This window comes from Macrotis lagotis, chromosome 2, assembly GCF_037893015.1.
Source record: "Macrotis lagotis isolate mMagLag1 chromosome 2, bilby.v1.9.chrom.fasta, whole genome shotgun sequence".
Classification (NCBI taxonomy): Eukaryota; Metazoa; Chordata; class Mammalia; order Peramelemorphia; family Peramelidae; genus Macrotis; species Macrotis lagotis.
In genome coordinates this window covers 241,828,714-241,850,033 of record NC_133659.1, presented here as the reverse complement: position 1 = coordinate 241,850,033, position 21,320 = coordinate 241,828,714, and the positions used below count along the sequence as shown (strand labels likewise).

Here is a 21,320-nt window from a genome sequence, read left to right as displayed (position 1 = left end):
GCCCCATCTAAAGCGCCCTTGACTAGTGGTGAAGAAGTAGCTAAGAGGCGGTAAGGTGGCCGGAAGCTACGTTTCTCTCCTCCTTTCTCTTTGCGGTCCCGCCCAGCCTACAGTTCCCGGCAATCCATGCGGTCTTCCCTACTTTCCACCCCCTGGCTCCTCCTCTCCCCGCCACTGGAGGGGGAGGAGAAAGCGATGCGCCTGCGCAGAGACTAGGGCTGCAGGGAGTTGTAGTATCACTGGTCTTTGCGGTCCACGCACAGCTACTTAAACTAGGACTACGCGCCCCGTGGTGCATTGCGCGCTGGAGGCGGAGGGCGGAGAGGAAGGGGGGAGGGGAGGAGTAGGGAGCAGGCGGCAGGCGGCAGGCGACGCGGGGGGGGGGGGGGGGGGGTCCGGTCCGGGAGTGCGGGAGGCGGCAGGAGCCAGGCGGTTCAACCCCAGGGGAAAGAGGAGCTCGGGAGAAGACAGGAGAGTGGGACGGAACCCGAACTTGGGCTAGGGTTAGGGCTAAAACAGTCTCGGGAGGGTGGAAGATTGTAGAGGCACCGGAGACAGCACCGGGAGTCTGGGGGTGGGGGGTGGGGGGAGGGGCGGTGCGGTGGCGATGCTGGAAGCCATGGCGGAGCCCAGCCCCGAAGGTAAGCCTGGGGGCCCGGAGTTGGTGATTGGGAAACTTGGGGGGCGGGGAGCCCCGTGGGGGCCCGGGGGAGGGGGTGATGAGTTGGGATACCGGGACCGGGACGCGGAGGCTGAAGGGACTGGAGGGAGAGGGGTCGTACGTTCCGAGGGGGCGAGGGAGGGCCCGTGAACGGGGCCGGGACCGGAGAGCTGGGCAGCCTGTGGGGAACGGCCTTGCGGAGCTGCTTTTCGGGCAGGGAGGGGACCTGCTACGGATCTGAGTGCAGTGTGGGGTTCAAGAATGGGAAGTGTCTGCGGAACGGGGTAAAATTGGGGGAGCGGAGCCTGGTAATTTGGGGGGCCTTGTGGATCCAGGTTAGTTGGAGGGACGGCTGGGGAGAGAAAGGATGGGGAACTGCTGCGGGGGAGGGGTGCTTTGGAACTGGGTAACTGCTGGGGGGGTGTGGAGTCAGGGAGCTGCTGGGGGAGGGGAAGGGTGGCTGGAGAGTTGGAGCCGGGGAGTCGGTGGGAGCTGGAAGAGCCCTGAGCCCCAGCAACGGGAGACTTGGCCAGGACTTAGCAGAAAGGGGGCATTTTGGCCCGGAGAAAATGGGCTGGAGGGAGCGGTAGAAGAGGCTGGAAACCGAGGGGACTATCTCCCCACACCCCCCGACTGAGAAACCAGAGCCTGGGAGATGGTCGGAGGGAGTAGAGAGTTTTAGGCTATGAGGTATTCTGTTTGGGGCAAGTGGTCGAGTGTGAATCGAACAACTAAGCACAAGGTCTGCACATTAGAGAATAGGACCTGGGGAACCATCTGAGTTGGGGAGGTGAGCCACATGTCCAGGCCTGAGAACAAGGTCTTTGAGGACTGATGATGAGAAAGGAGTGGGAACAAGGGGATTATACAGGAACTGGTGTGAAAAGAGAACCCAGAGAACATAGTGGGGCTTGGGATTTAATGGTGTGTGCCCTAACCAAAGAACGGTGAGAGGGAGTTCAATGTAAAGGGAACCACGCAGGGTAAGGGGGAAGAAAATAAGGTAAAACCAGGAGAAATATCAACATGGGAGGGCAGATGCAAGCCAGTGCACTCTTAGAAGACTTGGGCAACGGAATAGGGAAGATTAGTTAGGAAGAAATTGGAAGCAGAATCACCCAGGTCTCCCTCCTGAGGGAGACAGGAAAGAGATGGGTTCTTTAAAGACTAATAATAATACAGAAAAGTTCTTGACTCAGCTGTGTTGTCAATTTTTCAGATCTTCCTCCAAACCTGAAGCCAGAGGCCCAGGTAAGCTTTTCCTTCCTACTCCAGACTAAGCTTCCCTTAGGGAACCAGACATAGAAGATTTTCCCAGATTTCCACCCAGTTCTTCCTCTCTTTAGGGGAACTTGGCTTCTGGTCCTGTTCCCTTTGACAATCAGACAAGTGTCTGATTCCTGCATTTACCCTGAAACCTTATTTTCTTTTTCTTTAGCCCCCTGAAAAACGAAGGCGAACAATTGAAGATTTCAACAAATTTTGCAGTTTTGTCTTGGCATATGCTGGCTACATTCCCTCCAGCAAAGAGGTAGGGGCAATGGTTTTATGGATGGGTATGGTTTGGATGTGGGGAAGAGAGAGAACGGGATCACGGGGAGTTAAGGGGTAGTTATAGAAATAAATCTGGAAGATTATAAGGAGTAAAAAAAATCTGGAATTGGGAGGTGTGGGAATTGAAGATGTTGAAAATGGAGAAGTCATGGAGGATTCAAAAGAATTAGAATTATTGGAGATAATGCTAATGTAGATAGTTGGGGGAGTGGGGACAGAAATACAGATTTAGGGAAGTAAGTCAGTTGATGAATGGTAGATTTGTTTGGGATTTGGGGTTTACCAGAAAAGTTTTGGAGGACCTTGGGGGGTGGGGTGGGGTGGAAGATACACTCTTGGAATCTCATGGAAGTGTAGGTAGGAAGTATATCCAGTGTTGCATTAAGTGTCTTGAGACCTTGGCTCAAATCTTGTCTTAGAAAACTTTTTAACATCAATCACACATATCTAAAAAATTGGGTTGATACTTAAACTTTTACTTGTAAGGTTATAAGGATGCAAGTCTTAAAGTTCTGTTTATTGTACATGGTTATTATTGCCATTATGATAGGGGATCAGGATAATGGATCATGGGGGAAGATAGGAGTTCTAGAGACAAAAAAGATTTCATAGTGTTTGAGGACTGAGGGTTTAGGGTCTGAATTGTTGGCATTTGCAGAGAAGGTAGATTAGATATGTGAATTGGTTGGAGAAGTTAACTGTACAAGAGGCCCAGGTTATTAGAAGGATGATCTAGGACCTGGTTATGGTTAAGTCTGATATCTGCTGGTGTGGGGAATGGAGCTGGAACTTTGTTGAAAAGGTGCACCAACAACTTATCCTCCCTTCCCACCCATCCCTAGGAAAGTGACTGGCCAGCCTCTGGCTCTAGTTCACCATTTCGGGGAGAGAGTGCTGCAGATAGTGATGGCTGGGATTCAGCCCCTTCAGACCTCCGAACCATCCAGACTTTTGTCAAAAAGGCTAAATCTTCCAAGAGGCGGGCTGCTCAAGCAGGTCCCCCTCCACCAGGTCCCACCTTTCCTCGACTGCAGGCCTCTGACAATGCTACACTCCTTGAGAAGATGAAGCTTAAGGACTCTCTCTTTGATCTGGATGGACCCAAAGTGGCACCCCCTCTGGTCCCCGCACCCCCAACACATGCCCCTCGGCCCCCTACTACCCTCACCCCTGTCATTGCTTCCCAGGAGGATCTCCCTCAACCCTCCCGGAAAAAGGACCGAAAGAACCGAAAGTTGGGGCCAGGTGGGGGAGGAAGCTTTGGAGTGCTTCGGAGACCCCGGTCAGCTCCTGCAGATGGTGAGAAGAGGTCGAGAATAAAGAAGAGTAAGAAACGAAAGTTGAAAAAACCAGAGAGGGGGGATCGACCCCCCCCTTCTGGGCCTCCTCGAGCTCTTCCCAGTGACACAGACTCTGAGGAAGAGGAAGAGGAAGAGGAGGAAGAAGAAGATGAAATGGTAGCAGTGACAACAGGAGTATCAAGCAGTTGTGGGGGTGAGGCCCCAGCTTCTGTACTTCCTTCACCCCCTGAGGCTCCCCGGCCCCTCACCTCAACCCCCCCAGGAAGTATCCCTACTGAGAATGAATCCAAGGAAGTGGGGAGCACAGAAACGAGCCAGGATGGGGATGGGAGCTCCAGTGAGGGTGAAATGCGGGTAATGGATGAGGACATCATGGTAGAATCAGGTAAGAAGGGTGAATGAGGGAAGTACACTGGGGAGAATGGGTGGGAATAGAGAAGGACATACACTTTTGTCCCTGAAGGGAGTGGGTTCTTTGGGATGGGGAAATAATTGAATTTCTGTAGAGGGAGTCCTCAGCAGAACCTGATCACAACCATCCCTTCTCCCAGGCGATGACTCATGGGACTTGATCACCTGTTATTGCCAGAAGCCCTTTGCAGGGAGGCCCATGATTGAGTGCAGTTTGTGTGGAACATGGATCCACCTTTCATGTGCTAAGATTAAGAAGACCAACGTCCCTGACATATTTTACTGCCAGAAGTGCAAGGAATTGCGGCCAGAGGCTCGTCGGTCTGGTGGTCTCTCGAAGCCTGGAGAGCCCTAGGACCCAACCAAACCTCTCCTAATTCAAGTTGGAATTCTTCACGGCGGCATCATCACTGAGATGGGGTCCCTATGTTGCCACTGATCCACTGGGATTTGAAAACTGTCCCATTATGGGGTGGGGATTCTCAAGGAAGGCTTGCTTGGGAATGAATGGGTCTTTCCCTAAAGCCTTTAGGACTTGAATTTTGACCCATTGAACAGGAAGGTGTCTCCCTATTCCCAAGATTCCCTATTTCATCCCTTCACTGTTCTGCCAGTTGACCCTGCTTACTCCCATATCCACCAGCCTAGACTAGGGTTGGAATCAGGGTGGGGTGAGGCAGTTGTCTATACCTCTAGTGTAATATAGCATTGTCCACCCCTTTCTTCCATCATTTGTTTGGACTCTTACCTTTTATTTTCTTGAACACCCTCTCCCATTTCTTTCCTTTTGAAACCCTTTTGGCTCAGGTGGCCTAAAGGAAGGTAACACATGGGTCTCTGTCTTTTGTGTGGGACAGGTGATATTTCTATCATCTACCCACTTCTTTGTTTTAATAATATTGGCCAGCTGCTTGTACATACAGCGTGTTTGTAAATAAAACCAAGTGGGCTCTTTTGTGTTTATAGCCCTGTGACCCTCGTCTTTCCTTTTTGGAAGATTTGTGTCTGATATAGAAGAGAAGGGAAACAGGGCAAGGGGTTCCTCCCTCCCTCCCCCCTCAGTACTGAGAGCTATATAAAATGAAAGCACTTAGATGCTCTCTTAAGGTTTCCTGGTGTGGACATTCACGTGAAATTCGGCGGACTGTTAAGTGGGCAAGTCCCTAGCAGCTGGCCTTCCAGGCGGAGCCGGGCGGGGGGTGTGCGGAGGGGCTGTGCGGTGGGCTGTAGGGGGAGATCCAAGTTGACTCGGTCCCTGGACTTTAATAGAGCTGAAGGTAATTTTAGGGGCGGACTCCTGACTGGGGATTGGGAGGCTGAAGATGAGGGAAGAGAGGGGGTGGGAGCTGGGAGGGGAAGGCACGGCCGCGCCGTGGGTGGGCAGAAGCTGGGGAGCACTCACGTGACTGGAGGGGAAACGGAGAAGCCGGAAGTGAGGTGCGCCGCGTCACGTGAGGGGGCGGCCGGTGGGAAGTGTGTGGCGTGGGGCTGGGCCGGGAGCGCCTCAGTGGGAGGGAGAAGAGGCCGGAGGGCGTCCGCGCCGAAGGTGTGAGCGGGGCCCGCGGTGGGGAGCGGGCCCGGGCTCCGCCCACTCCCCCCACTCCCCCCCTTCCCCTAGCCCGCTTGGGATCGCTCGGCTCGGCCCCGCGCCCGTGTGCGCAGGCGCAGCGGCCGCGGCTGGGCTCGGGCCGGGGAAGAGGGGAGAGACGAGGGGCTCCTGGAGGCGGGGAGGGCGGCGCGGGCGGGACCATGGCGGGCAGCGGCGCCGCTGGGCTCGGCGGGGCCGGCGAGACGAAGGTGATTTACCATCTGGACGAGGAGGAGACGCCGTACCTGGTCAAGATCCCGGTCCCGGCCGAGCGCATCACCTTGGGAGACTTTAAGAGCGTCCTGCAGCGCCCCGCCGGGGCCAAGTACTACTTCAAGTCAATGGACCAGGACTTCGGGTGAGCGCGGGGCCCAGGGCCCGCCTGAGCGGCCGGGAGGCGTGGCGGCGGGGCTGGCGCGGGGTCCGAGGGGCCGCTGCCTTGCCCTGGCGGGACGGGTCCTGTCCTTTCATCGCGGCTTTCCGCTTGGTCAAAATGGGGTTGGATTTAGCGCTTGGATTCCTGGGAGATGAGATCTAGAAATAATAGAGCGTGTCCCTGAAGTCTTAGTGCTATTCTGAAGGCTCTTAAAAGCAAATTAAACCTTCTTTTGCAAATGAGGAAACTGAGACAGTGAGAGGTGCCTTTGTCCAGAGTTACACAGACATTACATGTCAGAGCTGGAATTAGAACCCAGTTCTTTAGACTTGGAGTGTAATTCTCTTTCCACACTGGCTTCCTAGGTGATGATGTTTGCACTACTTGCACTTACTGCCCGGATCCTACTAGATCGTTTAAAACAAAATAAAAAACTATTTAAAGCTAAGGGATTATTCTGATGGAGAGTATGGGGTCATACTAGGGGTTATGCCAGAGAATGGCTCCTTATCCTGGTAGGAGACTAGACTTCAATGGGAGTTCCCTGGGGAGAGAATAGTCAAAAAAGGTAGTAGGGCTGTGAGTGAGGCTCCCAGAACGCAGCAGAAAGGCAAGTCGTGGAGGATATGCTGTGAGGAGACAAAGTTAGTGATGACCATTTAGGAGGTATGGTTCTCGGATCGTAGAGATCTTTGGAAGGAAGATAAAGAAAATTGGGCATTGTGATTAGGGGGTCTTACTCTGTTTGCTTAGGATCTTATAATGGGGAAAGCAAAAAAGGGAGAGTTGTCTTTCTTTTGGAGTTTAGATTCTAATGAGGAGATAGCTCCCATGTTGAAAGGAGAGACACCGTGTCCACCTTTGGGCGGTTTTGATAGGGTGCACTCCCACAGACAGAAAATCCACATATAGATGATATACATTTGGAAAGATTTCTAGACATGGGTCAGATGGGAAAAAAGGGAAAATATTCATTGACTGACATACAAGTGCCAGTAAGAAAATGGTGGAACAATAGATGAGGGTAAAAGGGATCAGTCAAGACTCCCATTGGAGCAGAACTAGGAAATTAGGGAGACTTGTAGATTTGGGAAGTAAGGGGGACACCTCTCTGCAAATGCTTGGTGTCTGAGGAGAGGACCAAAGGAAGAGGGACCATATTTATCTGACTGGGGTAGGCCAAACCTTGAGGCTAGGCAAAATTTAAGAAGATAGGGTGAACTTGGATTTGTGACCCTTAAAGGTTAAGCTAATGAGTTTCAAGTAGGCATAAGAAACATTTAGAACTCTTGCCACGTTCCTGACTGGTTAAAAAGAAAAGGAAGGTGGCGAAGAGGATAGAACAACCCAGTTCTGGAGTTGGGAGGACTGAGTTCAAATGTGGCCTCAGATACTTAATAATTACTTAGCTCTGTGACCTTGGACAAGTCACTTAACTCCATTGTCTTGCGTGTGGGGGTGTGGGGAGAAAAGAAAAGGAAAAGGAAGTAGGTAGGACAAATTACTAGGTAGGGGGATTCCTAGAAGGAGATGGGAAACTGAGCTGTTGTCAACTTGAGGGAATGGGGAAGAGAAATGACCACAGTCTTTAAAAGACTCCATCCCCAATTAAGAGGGGCTTAGAAAGAAATGTTGAGAGGTTGAATCTTGGAAAAGGCTGTTTCATTTCCCACTTTTGATTATTCCCATCTCCTTTCAGAGTGGTGAAGGAAGAGATTTCAGATGACAATGCCCGATTGCCCTGCTTCAATGGGAGGGTGGTCTCTTGGGTAAGGTGACTTGGATTGTGAGACGACTCTCTTGTTCTTTATATTACCAGCCCCACCAATTTCCTTAATGGGACCTCCTGCTCACCAATCTGCTTTTTTCCCCTGCCCTGCCTAGGGGGCTTTCAGACTTTCTTATTCCCTTCCCTCAAAACAACTTTTCAGTCTCACAAATCCTAGTTTACCATTCTGTGTGACTCAAGATTCTCTTTGTAAAGCTTCCAGGTTTTGTTTTTTACATCTTAGGTCTCCTTTCAGGTTCTCCCTGATCTTATCCCCCTCTCCCTCCTGCCTGTCATTTCCCCACCCGAACTTTTATCCTGTTCTTATCAAGCCCTTTTCATTCCTCTTCCCCACCTTTGTAGCTTGTGTCCTCAGATAACCCACAGCCAGAAAATGCCCCCCCAGCCCCTGAAGCTCGGGCAGAACCCTCATCTCCACCCCCACCATTGCCTCCCCTCCCTCCTGAGAGGACTAGCGGCATTGGGGACTCAAGACCTCCATCCTTCCAGTAAGTCCTGGGGAGTCTTGGTGATGGAAGTGGGAAGGAGGGAAAGAACAGATTGGTTTCTAATCAGATTCTGGGGCTTTTAGGAGATATCCTATCATCATTACCTTTCTCCCTGACCCCATTCCTTTTGTAGCCCTAATGTATCTAGCAGTCGAGAGAACCTGGAACCTGAGACAGAGACAGAGTCAGTGATATCTTTAAGGCGAGAGCGTTCCAGGAGGAGAGAGAGCATTGATCATGTTGGTGAGGATAATCACACTCCTAAATTCCAAGAAAAAAAGAAGACATAATATGTGATGTCTGCACATCTGGGTTCCTAAGGGGGATGAAAGATGAAAAATAGGGACCTGGAGACATAGGAAGCTAGACTTTGGACCTCCTGGAAACAGATTCCTAAATTCCTGTATCCCTCTAGGTGGAGGCCATCGACCTAGTGGTTCTTCCCGCCTGGAGCGACACCTGGCTGGTTATGAGAGTTCCTCTACTCTCCTAACTAGTGAGCTGGAGAACACCAGCCTGGGAGATTCAGATGAGGATGATACCATGAGCAGGTATGGCATATATCTCCCTTTCCTATTCTGTTCCCACATCTTAGGTCCCCTTCTCAACTTGCTTCCCTCCTCAACTGAGGCTGATGTGATTCCTCTCACTGCTTCCTTAGACCCCTGATCATTTTGCCCATGTTATCCCTATTAGATTCAGTAGCTCCACAGAACAGAGCAGTGCCTCCCGACTCCTCAAGAGACACCGTCGAAGGAGGAAACAGCGCCCACCTCGACTGGAGAGGGTGATGTGACCAAGACACCTGAGAGAGTCTCTGGGGAAAACTGATGGGTGGAACTGGGAAATACAGAAATTGGGTCTGCATAAAACTTGGTTGAAATGGAAGGGGAACAGAACATAGGGTTAAGGATTTTAGAGCTGGACACCTTAGTTCCAGAAAGGAATGAAACTTCCTCACTTCCTTCCTTATTTCCTCCCTACTACAGACTTCATCCTTCAGCAGTGTAACAGATTCTACCATGTCTCTCAACATCATCACAGTCACACTGAACATGGGTATGGGGGCATTGGAAGCCTGGGACCCTAGAATGGGAGGAGGTTGTGTATGAGAGGTAGATTGCTGGGACTTAAGTAGTGGCTGTTTATTGGGGTTTGTCTCTAGGGCGTGGGAAATCAAACTGCCAAACAAAATGCCTCCACAGAGAAGTACAATTTCCTGGGCATCTCCATTGTGGGCCAAAGCAATGAACGTGGCGATGGCGGCATCTACATTGGCTCCATCATGAAGGGTGGTGCTGTGGCTGCAGATGGGCGAATTGAACCAGGGGACATGCTACTGCAGGTGTGCATAGTAGCACAGGTTTTCCCCCTTCCTTGGGGCCCTCAGCCTCCCTCTCACCTTGATTCTCTTGACCTCCCCCCTTCCCCCAGGTGAATGACATGAACTTTGAGAACATGAGTAATGATGATGCTGTACGGGTGCTGAGAGAGATTGTGCACAAGCCTGGGTGAGGCGAAGAACCAGACTTCTCACTGTTTGTAGTCTCCTCAGCTCTTTTCTTGTGGTACTTCTTTTAGCTCTGACTCCATTCCCCTTTCTGCCTTCCTGGCCTTTTGCCCTCCCCCCCCTTCTGCTTTCTAGATCCCATTTGCCCTAAAGCCCTCCTTTCCTCCTTTACCCTTTTATTCTAATTTCCCATTCTAGCACCTCTCTCAACTGCCTTTTCCCATATTCTGTCTTTCCATGACGTTATCATCTAGTTTGCTGTTGACCAACCCTTCCTCCCTTACAGACCTATTGTGTTAACAGTGGCCAAGTGCTGGGATCCCTCTCCTCAGGCCTACTTCACACTCCCTCGAAGTGAGTGATCTCTTTTGTTTTGGGGGAAGGGGAGGGAATAAAAACCAGGGAGATATTTGGAGAAAAGGAAGCTGAGTTGTGGGATGCGTATGTGTGTACATACGTGTGTGTGTACATACATGTGTGTACATACGTGTGTGTATATATATATATAAAATCAAAGGAGAGGTGGGTCAAATGCCTGGGTTTGGAGAATGAAGTGATTCAATTCTGATCTTCTGTTGTTTTCTTCATTCTCTCCCCCTTCTCCCTAGATGAACCAATCCAGCCAATTGACCCTGCTGCCTGGGTGTCTCATTCAGCAGCTCTTACTGGTGCCTTCCCCGCCTACCCAGGTTCTTCTTCCATGAGCACCATAACCTCAGGCTCCTCCCTGCCGGATGGTAAGGCTCTACTCTGTGGTTCTGTCCTCCTCAGCAAGGGAGGACAAGGCCCTGATCCCAGAACTTCCTGAAGGATAGATGGCTCTTGGTTTAACAAGGCCATCTTATGTTCTTCTGACTCTTTTCTCCTCAGGTTGTGAAGGGCGTAGCCTCTCTATACACACAGACATGGCATCTGTGACCAAGGCCATGGCAGCCCCTGAGTCTGGGTTGGAGGTCCGGGACCGTATGTGGCTCAAGATAACTATCCCCAATGCCTTTCTGGGTAAGGAGGGCTAACCCAAGATGGTAAAACTGAGAACAGTTGTGGTCTGTGTAGCCCTGTGTGATACCCTTTTACATCTTTGTCTGCAACAGGCTCAGATGTAGTGGACTGGCTTTATCACCATGTGGAGGGATTCCCTGAGCGTCGGGAGGCAAGGAAATATGCCAGTGGGTTACTCAAGGCAGGCCTCATCCGACACACAGTCAACAAGATCACCTTTTCTGAACAGTGTTACTATGTCTTCGGGGACCTCAGTGGGGGCTGTGAAAGTTGTAAGACATTTCTTCCTTTCCCACTTCCCAACTTGGGAACCTTTAAACCTCCTTGATGGAGAAGTCCTGACTCAACTTTTATCCCTCACAGACCACAATCCTCACTCTCTGATTCAAGGTTGGGAGGAGATAATACAATGTATAGGGCAAATGGAATAATAGACATCCCAGTTCTGCTAAGTCAAACCTGTCTTGACTGTGGGTAAATTTTATTAGACCAGTTTACTTGTTTCTAAAAATAAGATCCTTTCCAGCTCTAAACCCTATGAAAACTGTTTCTTCTCCTGGTTGACAAACTTGGACGTGCAAAACAGTCCTTCTTCCTTGGTCCCAACCATCCCATTTCTAAGATGCCCCTGAAAAAATATCTCTCCCTAGCACAGAGGCTGAAGATCTTAAATTGTTGAACCAGAGTGTTCTCTCCCTCCCTTTAGACCTTGTGAACCTGTCTCTGAATGATAATGATGGATCAAGTGGAGCTTCTGACCAAGACACACTGGCTCCCCTGCCTGGGGCCACACCCTGGCCTCTGTTGCCTACATTCTCCTACCAGTACCCAGCCCCACATCCCTACAGTCCCCAGCCTCCCCCTTATCATGAACTCTCATCCTACAGCTATGGAGGGGGCAGTGCTGGTAGCCAGCATAGTGAGGGTAAGTTGCATGTCAGGTGGATTTGGGGTGGCTGGGCAGATAGAACCAAGGAAACTAGGTAGCAAGTTTACATGGGACTAGAATGGAAACAGCCCACAGTATTTTCTGTGATTGTTCCAAGTACTCCCACCCTCTCTTCCCAGGAAGCCGGAGCAGTGGGTCTACACGAAGTGATGGGGGAATAGGACGGACTGGGAGACCGGAAGAACGGGGCCCGGAGTCCAAGTCAGGCAGTGGTAGTGAATCAGAGCCATCCAGTCGTGGTGGCAGCCTCCACTGGGGTGGAGATTCTGGTGATGCCACCCCTCCTCCACCCAGGGGATTAGGGGGGGGTGGAAGTAGCCTTCGTTCCCATCCTAATCTCCATCCCTATGGGCCACCTCCTGGTGGCCACCCCCTCCCTTATAACCCCATGATGGTGGTTATGATGCCTCCTCCACCGCCCCCAGCAATTCAGCCTCCTGGGGCACCTCCTGTTCGTGACCTGGGCTCTGTACCACCTGAGTTAACTGCTAGTCGACAGAGCTTCCACCTGGCCATGGGCAACCCCAGTGAGTTTTTTGTGGATGTCATGTAGGACTTTTTCTATCACTTGACCAGAGTTTTCTTGTATTATTTGTGTCTTGATTTTAATTCCTAGCATGTGAGTAGCCCTTCCCCCTCACATTTCTGTAGCCAAGACTCATTTTTACACCATCAGTCCAACGTGTTTTTTTTTTGTTTGTTTTTTTTTGGTGACTTAATCCAGCCAAGAAATTGCTACTACCTTTAGTGCCTGATTTGACTCTTTTCATTAGGGTTACAGGAGATTTTATATAATAAACGTTTTTTAGGGGAGGAAAGGGGAAAAGATACATTTTTCTTATACTTTTTGGTACTTAAAAAAGATATTTTTCTCAAATGAAGTAGCCCTGTAACAGTCCCTTCCCATCTTCTTTGTCTTTACACAAATGGTTGGGGAGTAATAAAGGGTTGGGGATGATGTTGTGGGGACCCTTATTTCCACCTGGCTTTAGAATTCAAGAGCCCCAAAGCAAGGGCTTCATAGCTGCCTATATTGCTATTTATTTTAGATTTTTGTGTATAAAACCCTAAATAAAGCAATAGATGGGAATTTCCTATTGAGTCTGGCTATTTTCTTGGTAAGAAAGATCTCTACCTCTAAGAAGGCAATGGAATTTAGAGAGACATTTCACACAAGATAGTCCATGTTAAAAATCTTTATTTTTTTGTGGCAGAGAAACCCATTGACAAGGCAGAAGTAAAGATATTTAAGCCTGTCCCCAATAAGAGGAGATAAATAGTCCTGGCCACTTCAGGTTCCTCAAAGCCATCCCCCTCTCAAGAGCTAGAGTGAGCTAAGCATGAAATAAGAACCCTGACTTTGGCCAAAAAAAAGGCACATGGGGTAGTAGCAAGAGAATACTCAGAAGCCAAGGGGGTTATTGGTAACCACACCTCCTTTTTCCACCATTGCCTGAGAGATGCCCTTAAAGTTTCTAAAGAGCTGGTGCTGTTGGGGGTCTGACTGCAGGCTGGCCATGGTCTCCCGAATCCGGGCTGCTGCCTAAAGGAAAACATAGCAATGAAGAGGAAGGGTTATTGTATCTTCCCTAACCCATTCCCTTGCAACACTCAACCCATACCTCTATACACCAAGTGTCACAGAGCATCTTCTCATGTTGGGCTGTGGGGTGGCCCTCACTCAGAGATCGGGAAGCCCTGAAATGTGAGAAAGATGATAAGAAAAAATGAAATTAGGTCCATCTTACACCATGCCTCAGACCTGACTGGCCTCTTCTTACCTGGAAAGTACTACTACCATGGCATAGAGGTCAATGGCGCTGTCTGCCAATCGATGTAGGAGGAACTGCTCATCTATAGGAGACAGAGGGAGTCTGCTCATGGAAATATAAAGGCAATTAGAGGGGTTGGGGAAATAGTCTTGGTGTCTTACTTACTGACAATCTCCTTCTTGTACTTTATCAACTTGGCCTCTACTACTGTGGCAAACTGTTCCAGAGCTCCTATTGCCTAGAGGAGGGGGAGGAGACATAAGGAATGAAAGGGGTCCACACATATCCCCAAACTCCCCACCATCCCTCGACCTTAGGTCCCTTACCAGTTCACCACTCCGATTTAGATCTGGGTGGACAATTCCTTTCAGGCTCAGGCCCCTGCCTAGACCTGTCCGGCTGGAGAAGAGATGCTGTAAGGCAACTTAACCTCTCAAAAGTCCCTAATCTCCCCTATTTCCTTCAGCCGAGTCCCACCTCCTTACCGCCTGAGCTGCTTTCCTGCTTCTCCTAGCAGAAGGCCAGCATTTTCAAAAGGATTTTTCAGAGCCTTACCAAGACCAGTGAGTTCCTTTCCCTTGTCCTGTTTGGGGTGGAGGGGGAAATAAAATATCAAGATCCTACATTCACACCACTGTCTCCTTCCCAATTCTTCCCTCTCTTACCATACAGCCCTGAAGGGCCACAAACAGCCTCAAAATGTCATTTGTCCCTTCAAAGATTCGGAAGATACGAAGATCTCGAAGCACCTTTTCCACACCTGGTTCCTAGGGGCAAGAAAAGGGGCAGTATCAGAACATGGGACCATTCCCTCACACTTGTAGAATCATCTTATTTGTCCAGAATCAGGGCCTGGTCATGGTTTCAGGCCATCTCCACCCATAGACCCCCTATGGCATGAGGGGATGTCCACCTTCATAAAGCCCATGCCACCCATGATCTGGATACACTCATCTGTCACTGTCCATGCTGCTTCCTGAGGAAAGAGAGAGGACAGAGATGGGGTCAGAGCCAGTTAGAGTCTACTCAGGTTCATTCTATTCTTTAGCCCTAATTAACCCATCCTCTAAACCCATCTCAGCCCTTACACCCTAGTGAACCCGCTTTTGCCCTCCCATTTCTCCTCAACCAGCACATCTTAGAGCCTCACCGAGCCAAAGATTTTGCTGATGGCCGCCTCTATCTGGAAGTCCTTAAATCCCTGGTCCATGTTGGAGCTCACCATATAAGCCATAGACTGAGACACAAGGTTGGGGACAAGGAAGAGACTAAGTTCCTTTCTGAAATCTCCCTAACCAAAGAATATTTAACCCACTTACTCCCCTCAAAAAAAAAATAAGTCTTTCCCATGTCTGGGGATGTCAAATTATAATTCCCAGGGAATAGTAAGGAATCTTGGACCCATATAAATCAATATAACAGGGTTTATTGAGAATTGTACTTAACTTCCAAAGGAAGAAAACCAAGGCTCAAGTGAAAGGCACACCCCTCTTAGGTACCCTTCTAACCCTGGAGAGGGTCACAGGGTCACCATCTCGTCAGTCTGTACATTAGAATAACCAGAATACAAGTTTTACAGAATCAAGACCTCTCTCACCTTTTCAAAAGGTCCCTCTTAAATTCTTGTCCATGGCTTTCCAAAGTGGAAGGGGATCCATGAAGGACAATCTCATCTACCTTTAATCTCTCTATCTTTAGCAAACCCAATTCTAATCCTTGGCATATTGCAGGATGTTGATCTAAGGGGGTTGCTAAGGCTGACTACCCCACAGGGTCCCAGGAAGGGAAGAAGAGAGAGAGAGAGAGAGAGAGAGAGAGAGAGAGAGAGAGAGAGATTCTCACCTCAGTCACATACTGCAGTACAGCCATCCGAGCCAGTTTCTCCTGGATCAACCCAAAGTTATGGATTTTATCCCCAAACTGTGTGCGATTGGCAGCATGGTCCACCTGCAGCAAAGACATGGTACACTAGAATCTTTTTTTTTTAAGGTTTTTGCAAGGCTAATGGGGTTAAGTGGCTTGCCCAAGGCCACACAGCTAGGTAATTATTAAGTGTCTGAGAGCGGATTTGAACCCAGGTACTCCTGACTCCAAGGCTGGTGCTTTATCCACTGCGCCACCTAGCTGCCCCCACACTAGAATCTTAAGAAAATGATTCTATACGCTCACCCAAGAACATTATTCCCTGATCCAAGTCTCACCCTGACCCTTCTCTGGACCTGTCCACTCATTCCTCCAAGCCAGAAGATTAAGGGATGAGATCTTATGAATAGAAAGCTCATTATGGGAGGTCAGTTGGTGACATGATGGGTGGAATACTGGACCTGAAGTCAGGAAGATCTGAATTCAAATCCAACTTCAGATATACTTTTTTTTAAAGAGAAATCTAATTTATTATTGTTATTATTATTATTTTAGGTTTTTGCAAGGCAAATGGGGTTAAGTGGCTTGCCCAAGCTCACACAGCTAGATAATTATTAAATGTCTGAGCCCAGATTTGAACTCAGGTACTCCTGACTCCAGGGCTAGTGCTTTATCCACTGCACCACCTAGCTGCCCTCAGATTATCTTTTGCTCTGTGATCTCAGGCAAGTCAGTTAAATTGCCTTGCTTTCCTTCAAATTAAATGGAGATCAATAGCATCTACCTCTCAGGTTTCTTGTGAGGATCAAATGGGATGATAGGGTCATTGCTATATAAATACCTATTATTTCCCTTTCCTTTTCATGCTAAAGCTGTAGCCAAGGAATCACACACAAGAAAGTTAGAGCTGGTTCCAGGCATGTGACTCCATGAGGCTGGACAGCATTGGAGGAAAGGACCAATAGGATTATTAGGAAAATCCATTCAAGTTGGGCCTAAAAGGGACATTTTGAAAGATTTTAAGTGACAAAACTTGGCCAAACTGGCAAATCAGATGGGACTTACAGCTTTGGCAATGATGCTCTTCATGGTGCCAGCAAGGGCAGCAGCCATGCCAAACCTTCCATTGTTGAGGATATGCATTGCAACCTTGAAGCCACCTCCAACTTCCCCCAGCACATTCTCAGCAGGCACCTGCACCCCATCAAAGTACACCTCCGATGTGTTGGAAGCTTTGATCCCCATCTTCTTCTCACCAGGACCACTACATGGGTATGGAATGGGAAAATGAGAAGTAACAGACCAAAAAAAGCAGGAACACCATCTTGTGAGGACAAAGCTATATATTGTCTATTGCATAAAAGGGACTGAACTCTATAATTCCCAGAATGAAATTGGTGATAAACCTGGGTGAGCAACTAAGACAGTATTGGTTCTATTGTGCTAGAACTACAATTTTCAGTATTCTTGAAAAGAGAAACTGATCCTGTATCCCTAGGGTCCTGTTAAGTTTTATTCACTCCCTCTCCACATCCTCCCCCCCCCCCATCCCCACTCACTTAGTGACTCCTCCAAAGCTCCTTTCTACCACAAAAGCTGTGATCTTTTCCTTCATTGCCCCACCAGCCGCATCCTTCATGGGTGTCTTGGCAAATACTGTGAAGATCTCTGCCAGACCCCCATTACTGTGGAAAAGTGGGATGGCATAGGATCAGGATAAAAGGAGTAGAGAGAGAGAGATGAAGTAGAAGGGGAGAGGGAAGTCAGGTACAGGATAAGAGAATAAGATATAGGCCCCAGATGGGGTAAATGACCTGATCCAGAGTTTACTGCCATTTAGGGTATAGTACTTTCCACAGGAGCTAGGCACAGCAGTGGTTCGAATGGAAGCTGCATCAGATCCACTCGAGGGTTCTGTCAGGCAAAAAGCTGCCAAGTTCTCACCTGTCAGGGAGGAGGAGAGAGGTCATTATGGAAAGAGGATCATGCCAGCCTACTCCAAACCCCATATGCCCTTAGTACCCAGCCCCAACTTCCAATAATTCCTTCAGCAGGTCCCTCATCCTTCCACAAGCACCTCAGTTCATCCTAGTAATAACCAATAGTTTAGCATTACCCCCAAACTGTACTCTCTCTCTACCTAGAGCTTATCCTCCAGTAATATGCAACCTTTGATCCCTTCAAATCGCACTGACTCCCCCTGCACTCCACCCCAAAGCTGAGTCCTGAGATGTCTGTGGCAGCTAGTTCTGGGAAAGGCTATTAAAAGTCTGATTCCAACTGAAGAAATTTTGAATCTTTCTGCTGACCTCACTTACCAGATGCCAGTTTGGGGAGATATTTCTTCTTCTGTGCATCATTGCCAAAGAGCAGAATACCTTTGAAACCAATGGACTGATGGGCTCCCAGAACAATGCCCACAGCAAGGTCATGCATCCCCACAATCTCCACAAGGCGAGCATACTGGTAGGAAAGTGACTGGACCTTAGTTTAGGTTTGGCTGGAGCCAGCAACCAAAGATTGTCCTGGCCCCCAACCCAGAGTAGCCAAGAAAGGAACACATGACAGATAGTCACAAGGGATAGGTAGAAGATGAATCTGATTTAGCCCAAACTTGTGAAAGTATGTTTAAAGTGAGTCAGAGGAGCCAGGAGAGGAGAGATGAGACTTCTGAAAAAAATCTCAATCTTTATCTAGAGGCCTGGGAACACCTGGAAAGGGTTGGGAAAAGGGACCTTAAGTCCTTCCTAGCTCAAAACTTATGATCCTATGATTTTAGCTGAAATAGAGAAAGGACTGAGATTCTAGGCTAAGAAGGAGCTTATGGAAAAGATAGGATAAGAGTACTGAGGAGAGCAGAGAGGGAAGAGCAACTATGGGAGGCACCCTATCCCTCTGTATTAGTGAATCATTTCTAGGGACCATACCCCCTATTAACCATCCTCTCACAGTATCTGGTCTCAGGAGTAAAAGAAGCTCAAGACTCCAAAGTCCCTTCCTGAAGAAAGTCTCCCCTTAGGAAATATGGAAGGCATATGAACAGAACATCTGTCTGTAAGACTGTATAACGATCTTTGGAGGCTTAGAAAAAAAGAGGTTATAGCCATAGAGAATAATGTAGAGATATGAAGGAGTTAGGAAATGGGAGATGCTGACATAAAGTTGGGTTAGAGATAGAGTAGAAGTCTTACCTGGGTGTTACAAAGACCCACACCCCCCAGCTCAGAGGGTACTTGGAGCCCAAAGGCTCCCAATTCTTTTAGCCCCTGCATGGTAGAGTCCTCCACCTTTTCTAGACTATCATTCTTGGCAGGATCATTTACCTCCTAAATATATGAGGGAAAACCACAAGATCACAAAATCTTAAACAGTGGAGAAGGTCTCAAAAACTATCTAGGATAACCCAGACTTATATATCCCCTTAACAACATCCCTGGTATATATAACATATTGCATTTTCTACAGACTTATAAAAACAAGCTATATGTAATAGAGATTTTCAGTTTTATGTATAAATCCTTTTCTTATATTCTATATATATATATATATGGAACTATTTATGTTTGTTGATACTTGTCAAGTTTTGTATAATGACAAATTGAAGACAGTCATCATGTGTCCCTCTGCCCCCTCAAAGAAATCTATTTTGGAAGCTAATCATCCCTATATTTCCTTTAACCATATTTATATGACATGGTTTTCTGTCCTCTAACACCTCTGTTCTTCCCTTCCCCACCTCCCAGTTCAACTATCCTCTGGTTATACTTTAGCTTGTCAATGTCCTTCTGAAAACACAGTATTTTAGGATCAAACACCAAATTTCAGATGTGGGTTCACTTAGGCTGGCGCACTACAAAGTTTCTCTGGTTCTGGACATTATGTTTCCTATTCTATCTTATGATCAGATTTGGCTTTGGTCACCATAGTCCCCTGGTGACTAGTACAGAATATGTAATTGACTAAAAATCTCAGGTCTTTTACACACAAATTGTTTCTAGACTATCTTCCTCCGGCCTATCTTCATAAAGCGGACTCTTTAAACCTAAGTGTGGGACTTAACAAATTTCTCTATTAGATATCATCCCAGACTTACTCCCTCTTTCCAGCCTGATGAGAATGTTCTAGATCTTCATTTTATTATTCTACATGTTAGCTGTACCTCTTTGATTCAGTTTATCCGCAAATTAGGTAGGCATGCTATCTCTGCTTTTGTGGAAGTCACTAATAAAATATAACTCTCCCTTCAACTGACTCAACCATCACCTAATCACCCTCATCCATAGCCCTCACCTCAAAGAATCGAGACACAGGCCCCACCAACTCCTTCAGGAACTGCATCTGCTCCTCATTCAGCACTATAAAGGTCAAGGGGTCAGTTAGATTGGAGATCACCTTAAGAAAGCTGGTCTTCTTCCTCTATCCCCCTTCTATCAGAGGAATATAATCTGACCTGAAGGGTATGGAAACACCTGCTCCGTAGTAAGTTGTCCTTTAAACATCCCTACAGCAAATGACTTGGACTCCTAGGGCAGAAGGAAAAGGAAATGCCAGGAAGTTGAATGAAAGAAAGGGAAATATTCCCTGAGTACTAACCCCAATCTTCCCACATCACTCAACTCAGGTGGTACTTACCACCTCACTGTGGGTAGCTTTGTCCTTTGCTGAGGCTGTTGAGGGAACAGGACCCACTTTGTCCAGTACCACCTATGGAGAAAGGAAAGATGAATAAAATACTGGAAGTTGTGGGAGTGGGAATGGGAGATGGAGGTAAAGGCCTCTGAGAATTCTTCTAACTCTAGATCTCTGGGATCTAAAGGGAGAACTTAGAAGATTTGAGGTTTCCAAAGGCAAGGGAGGGATTTCTAAGAAAGGATAGGTGAGGCAACACAGATTCTGTAACCTTTATCCTGATTTCTCCCCATGACCTTTCCCCCAGTTCAGGGCCACAAACAAGAGCAGGTGACTCGGAAGAACAGTTGGATCCCAGCAGGCAGCCAGGGGGAGTCCCCAGCCTCACCCAGCCCGGCCTAGCCCACACACCCTCCACGCTTACCTCCGTGGCCTGATTAGCGTAGTTACGAGCCACCTTCGTGCCCAAAAGTGAACAACAGTTCTGGGGGCTAAGTGAGGGGCAGGGTAATTAGTCTTAGAGCCTCTTTAACCCTAACTCCCCCCCCAAATCCCCCGCTGCCACCCTTGCCCCATGCCAACTCTTCACTCCCCCGCCCCGAAGCTCCTCAGAACCAGGGGTCATGAGGACTTTAGATGGAGGAGACCTGCCTTTTTGTTGCTTGTTTCCTGCCCCACTTCCCCAATCCCAACCCCCTTGCCATCCCCCATCTTTCACCTGGCTCTCCCCTGCCTTAGCAGCTGGAACCCCACTCTGTGGACCATTCTTGAAGCCTGCATCTTAATCTCCTGCTCAGGGTCTCCTGCCTGACTGGTGCCTCCCAAACGCAACTCCTCTCTTGACTCTGACCTTCCACTTCTCCTCCCCCTTCCAGTTACATAGACTTGCCCAGCCCCTGCCCTGCCCTACCCCTGACTCATCATCCATAATACATCTGGGGAAGTAGGTGGGGCTTATTGCACCCACAGCATGATGGGAGATGTAGTACATAGGTCCTTTCTCCATTCCCCTGTGCTCAAGTGGACCCCTTGGTCCCCTTCTCTCAGCTTTCCATTAAGGCCCAGATCTATGCCTTATAAGGGCAAGAGAGAATGAGATGGAATGGGAAGGGATGAGGGTAAGAGAGAAGGGGGAAAAATTAAAATTAGAGGGATATAGTTTAGAATGGAAAAGGACATTCTTGCTGGTTGAGGCTCAGAGTGATCTTATCTGAGAGGATTGGTCAGATGTGCTTTTGTCTGTTGTCTTGAAACAACCCTATTTATATCCAAGACTGACAGACAGAAACACACACACACACACACACACACACACACACACACAAATGGGAATTAGTGGAATTATAAATGTGTTTGTATGGTTGCTCCAAGTATTTCCTTTTTACCTTTCAGGAACTTCAGATATAGGAAGTCCCTATGGCTTTTAG

General features: G+C 48.3%; 3 protein-coding genes across 3 annotated transcripts; 2 read left to right on the top strand and 1 right to left on the bottom strand.

Moving 5' to 3' along the window:
* Nucleotides 1–393: 393 nt before the first annotated feature.
* On the top strand, nucleotides 394–5,037 carry PHF23 (PHD finger protein 23). Its single transcript, XM_074225453.1, has 5 exons — nucleotides 394–641; nucleotides 1,881–1,912; nucleotides 2,100–2,192; nucleotides 3,058–3,901; nucleotides 4,068–5,037. Exons 1-5 carry the CDS (start codon nucleotides 608–610, stop codon nucleotides 4,280–4,282), a joined length of 1,218 nt encoding a protein of 405 aa, XP_074081554.1. The 5' UTR covers nucleotides 394–607; the 3' UTR covers nucleotides 4,283–5,037.
* A 615-nt stretch (nucleotides 5,038–5,652) lies between these two features.
* Nucleotides 5,653–12,217, top strand: DVL2 (dishevelled segment polarity protein 2). Its single transcript, XM_074225452.1, has 15 exons — nucleotides 5,653–5,873; nucleotides 7,591–7,660; nucleotides 8,023–8,168; nucleotides 8,302–8,411; nucleotides 8,584–8,719; nucleotides 8,865–8,955; nucleotides 9,158–9,227; nucleotides 9,374–9,513; nucleotides 9,603–9,679; nucleotides 9,965–10,032; nucleotides 10,287–10,415; nucleotides 10,549–10,680; nucleotides 10,773–10,952; nucleotides 11,387–11,605; nucleotides 11,749–12,217. The coding sequence occupies exons 1-15, from the start codon at nucleotides 5,677–5,679 to the stop codon at nucleotides 12,180–12,182; spliced, it is 2,199 nt and encodes a 732-aa protein (XP_074081553.1). The 5' UTR covers nucleotides 5,653–5,676; the 3' UTR covers nucleotides 12,183–12,217.
* A 593-nt stretch (nucleotides 12,218–12,810) lies between these two features.
* ACADVL (acyl-CoA dehydrogenase very long chain) lies at nucleotides 12,811–20,775 on the bottom strand. Its single transcript, XM_074225451.1, has 20 exons — nucleotides 20,612–20,775; nucleotides 20,318–20,384; nucleotides 19,897–19,968; nucleotides 19,715–19,787; nucleotides 19,555–19,619; nucleotides 18,456–18,590; nucleotides 17,583–17,727; nucleotides 17,079–17,208; nucleotides 16,824–16,949; nucleotides 16,330–16,528; nucleotides 15,244–15,348; nucleotides 14,552–14,638; nucleotides 14,315–14,377; nucleotides 14,067–14,168; nucleotides 13,887–13,984; nucleotides 13,728–13,800; nucleotides 13,567–13,639; nucleotides 13,411–13,483; nucleotides 13,252–13,327; nucleotides 12,811–13,172 (listed from the first exon to the last, which is right to left on the bottom strand). Exons 1-20 carry the CDS (start codon nucleotides 20,671–20,673, stop codon nucleotides 13,032–13,034), a joined length of 1,965 nt encoding a protein of 654 aa, XP_074081552.1. The 5' UTR covers nucleotides 20,674–20,775; the 3' UTR covers nucleotides 12,811–13,031.
* Between the last annotated feature and the right edge of the window lie 545 nt (nucleotides 20,776–21,320).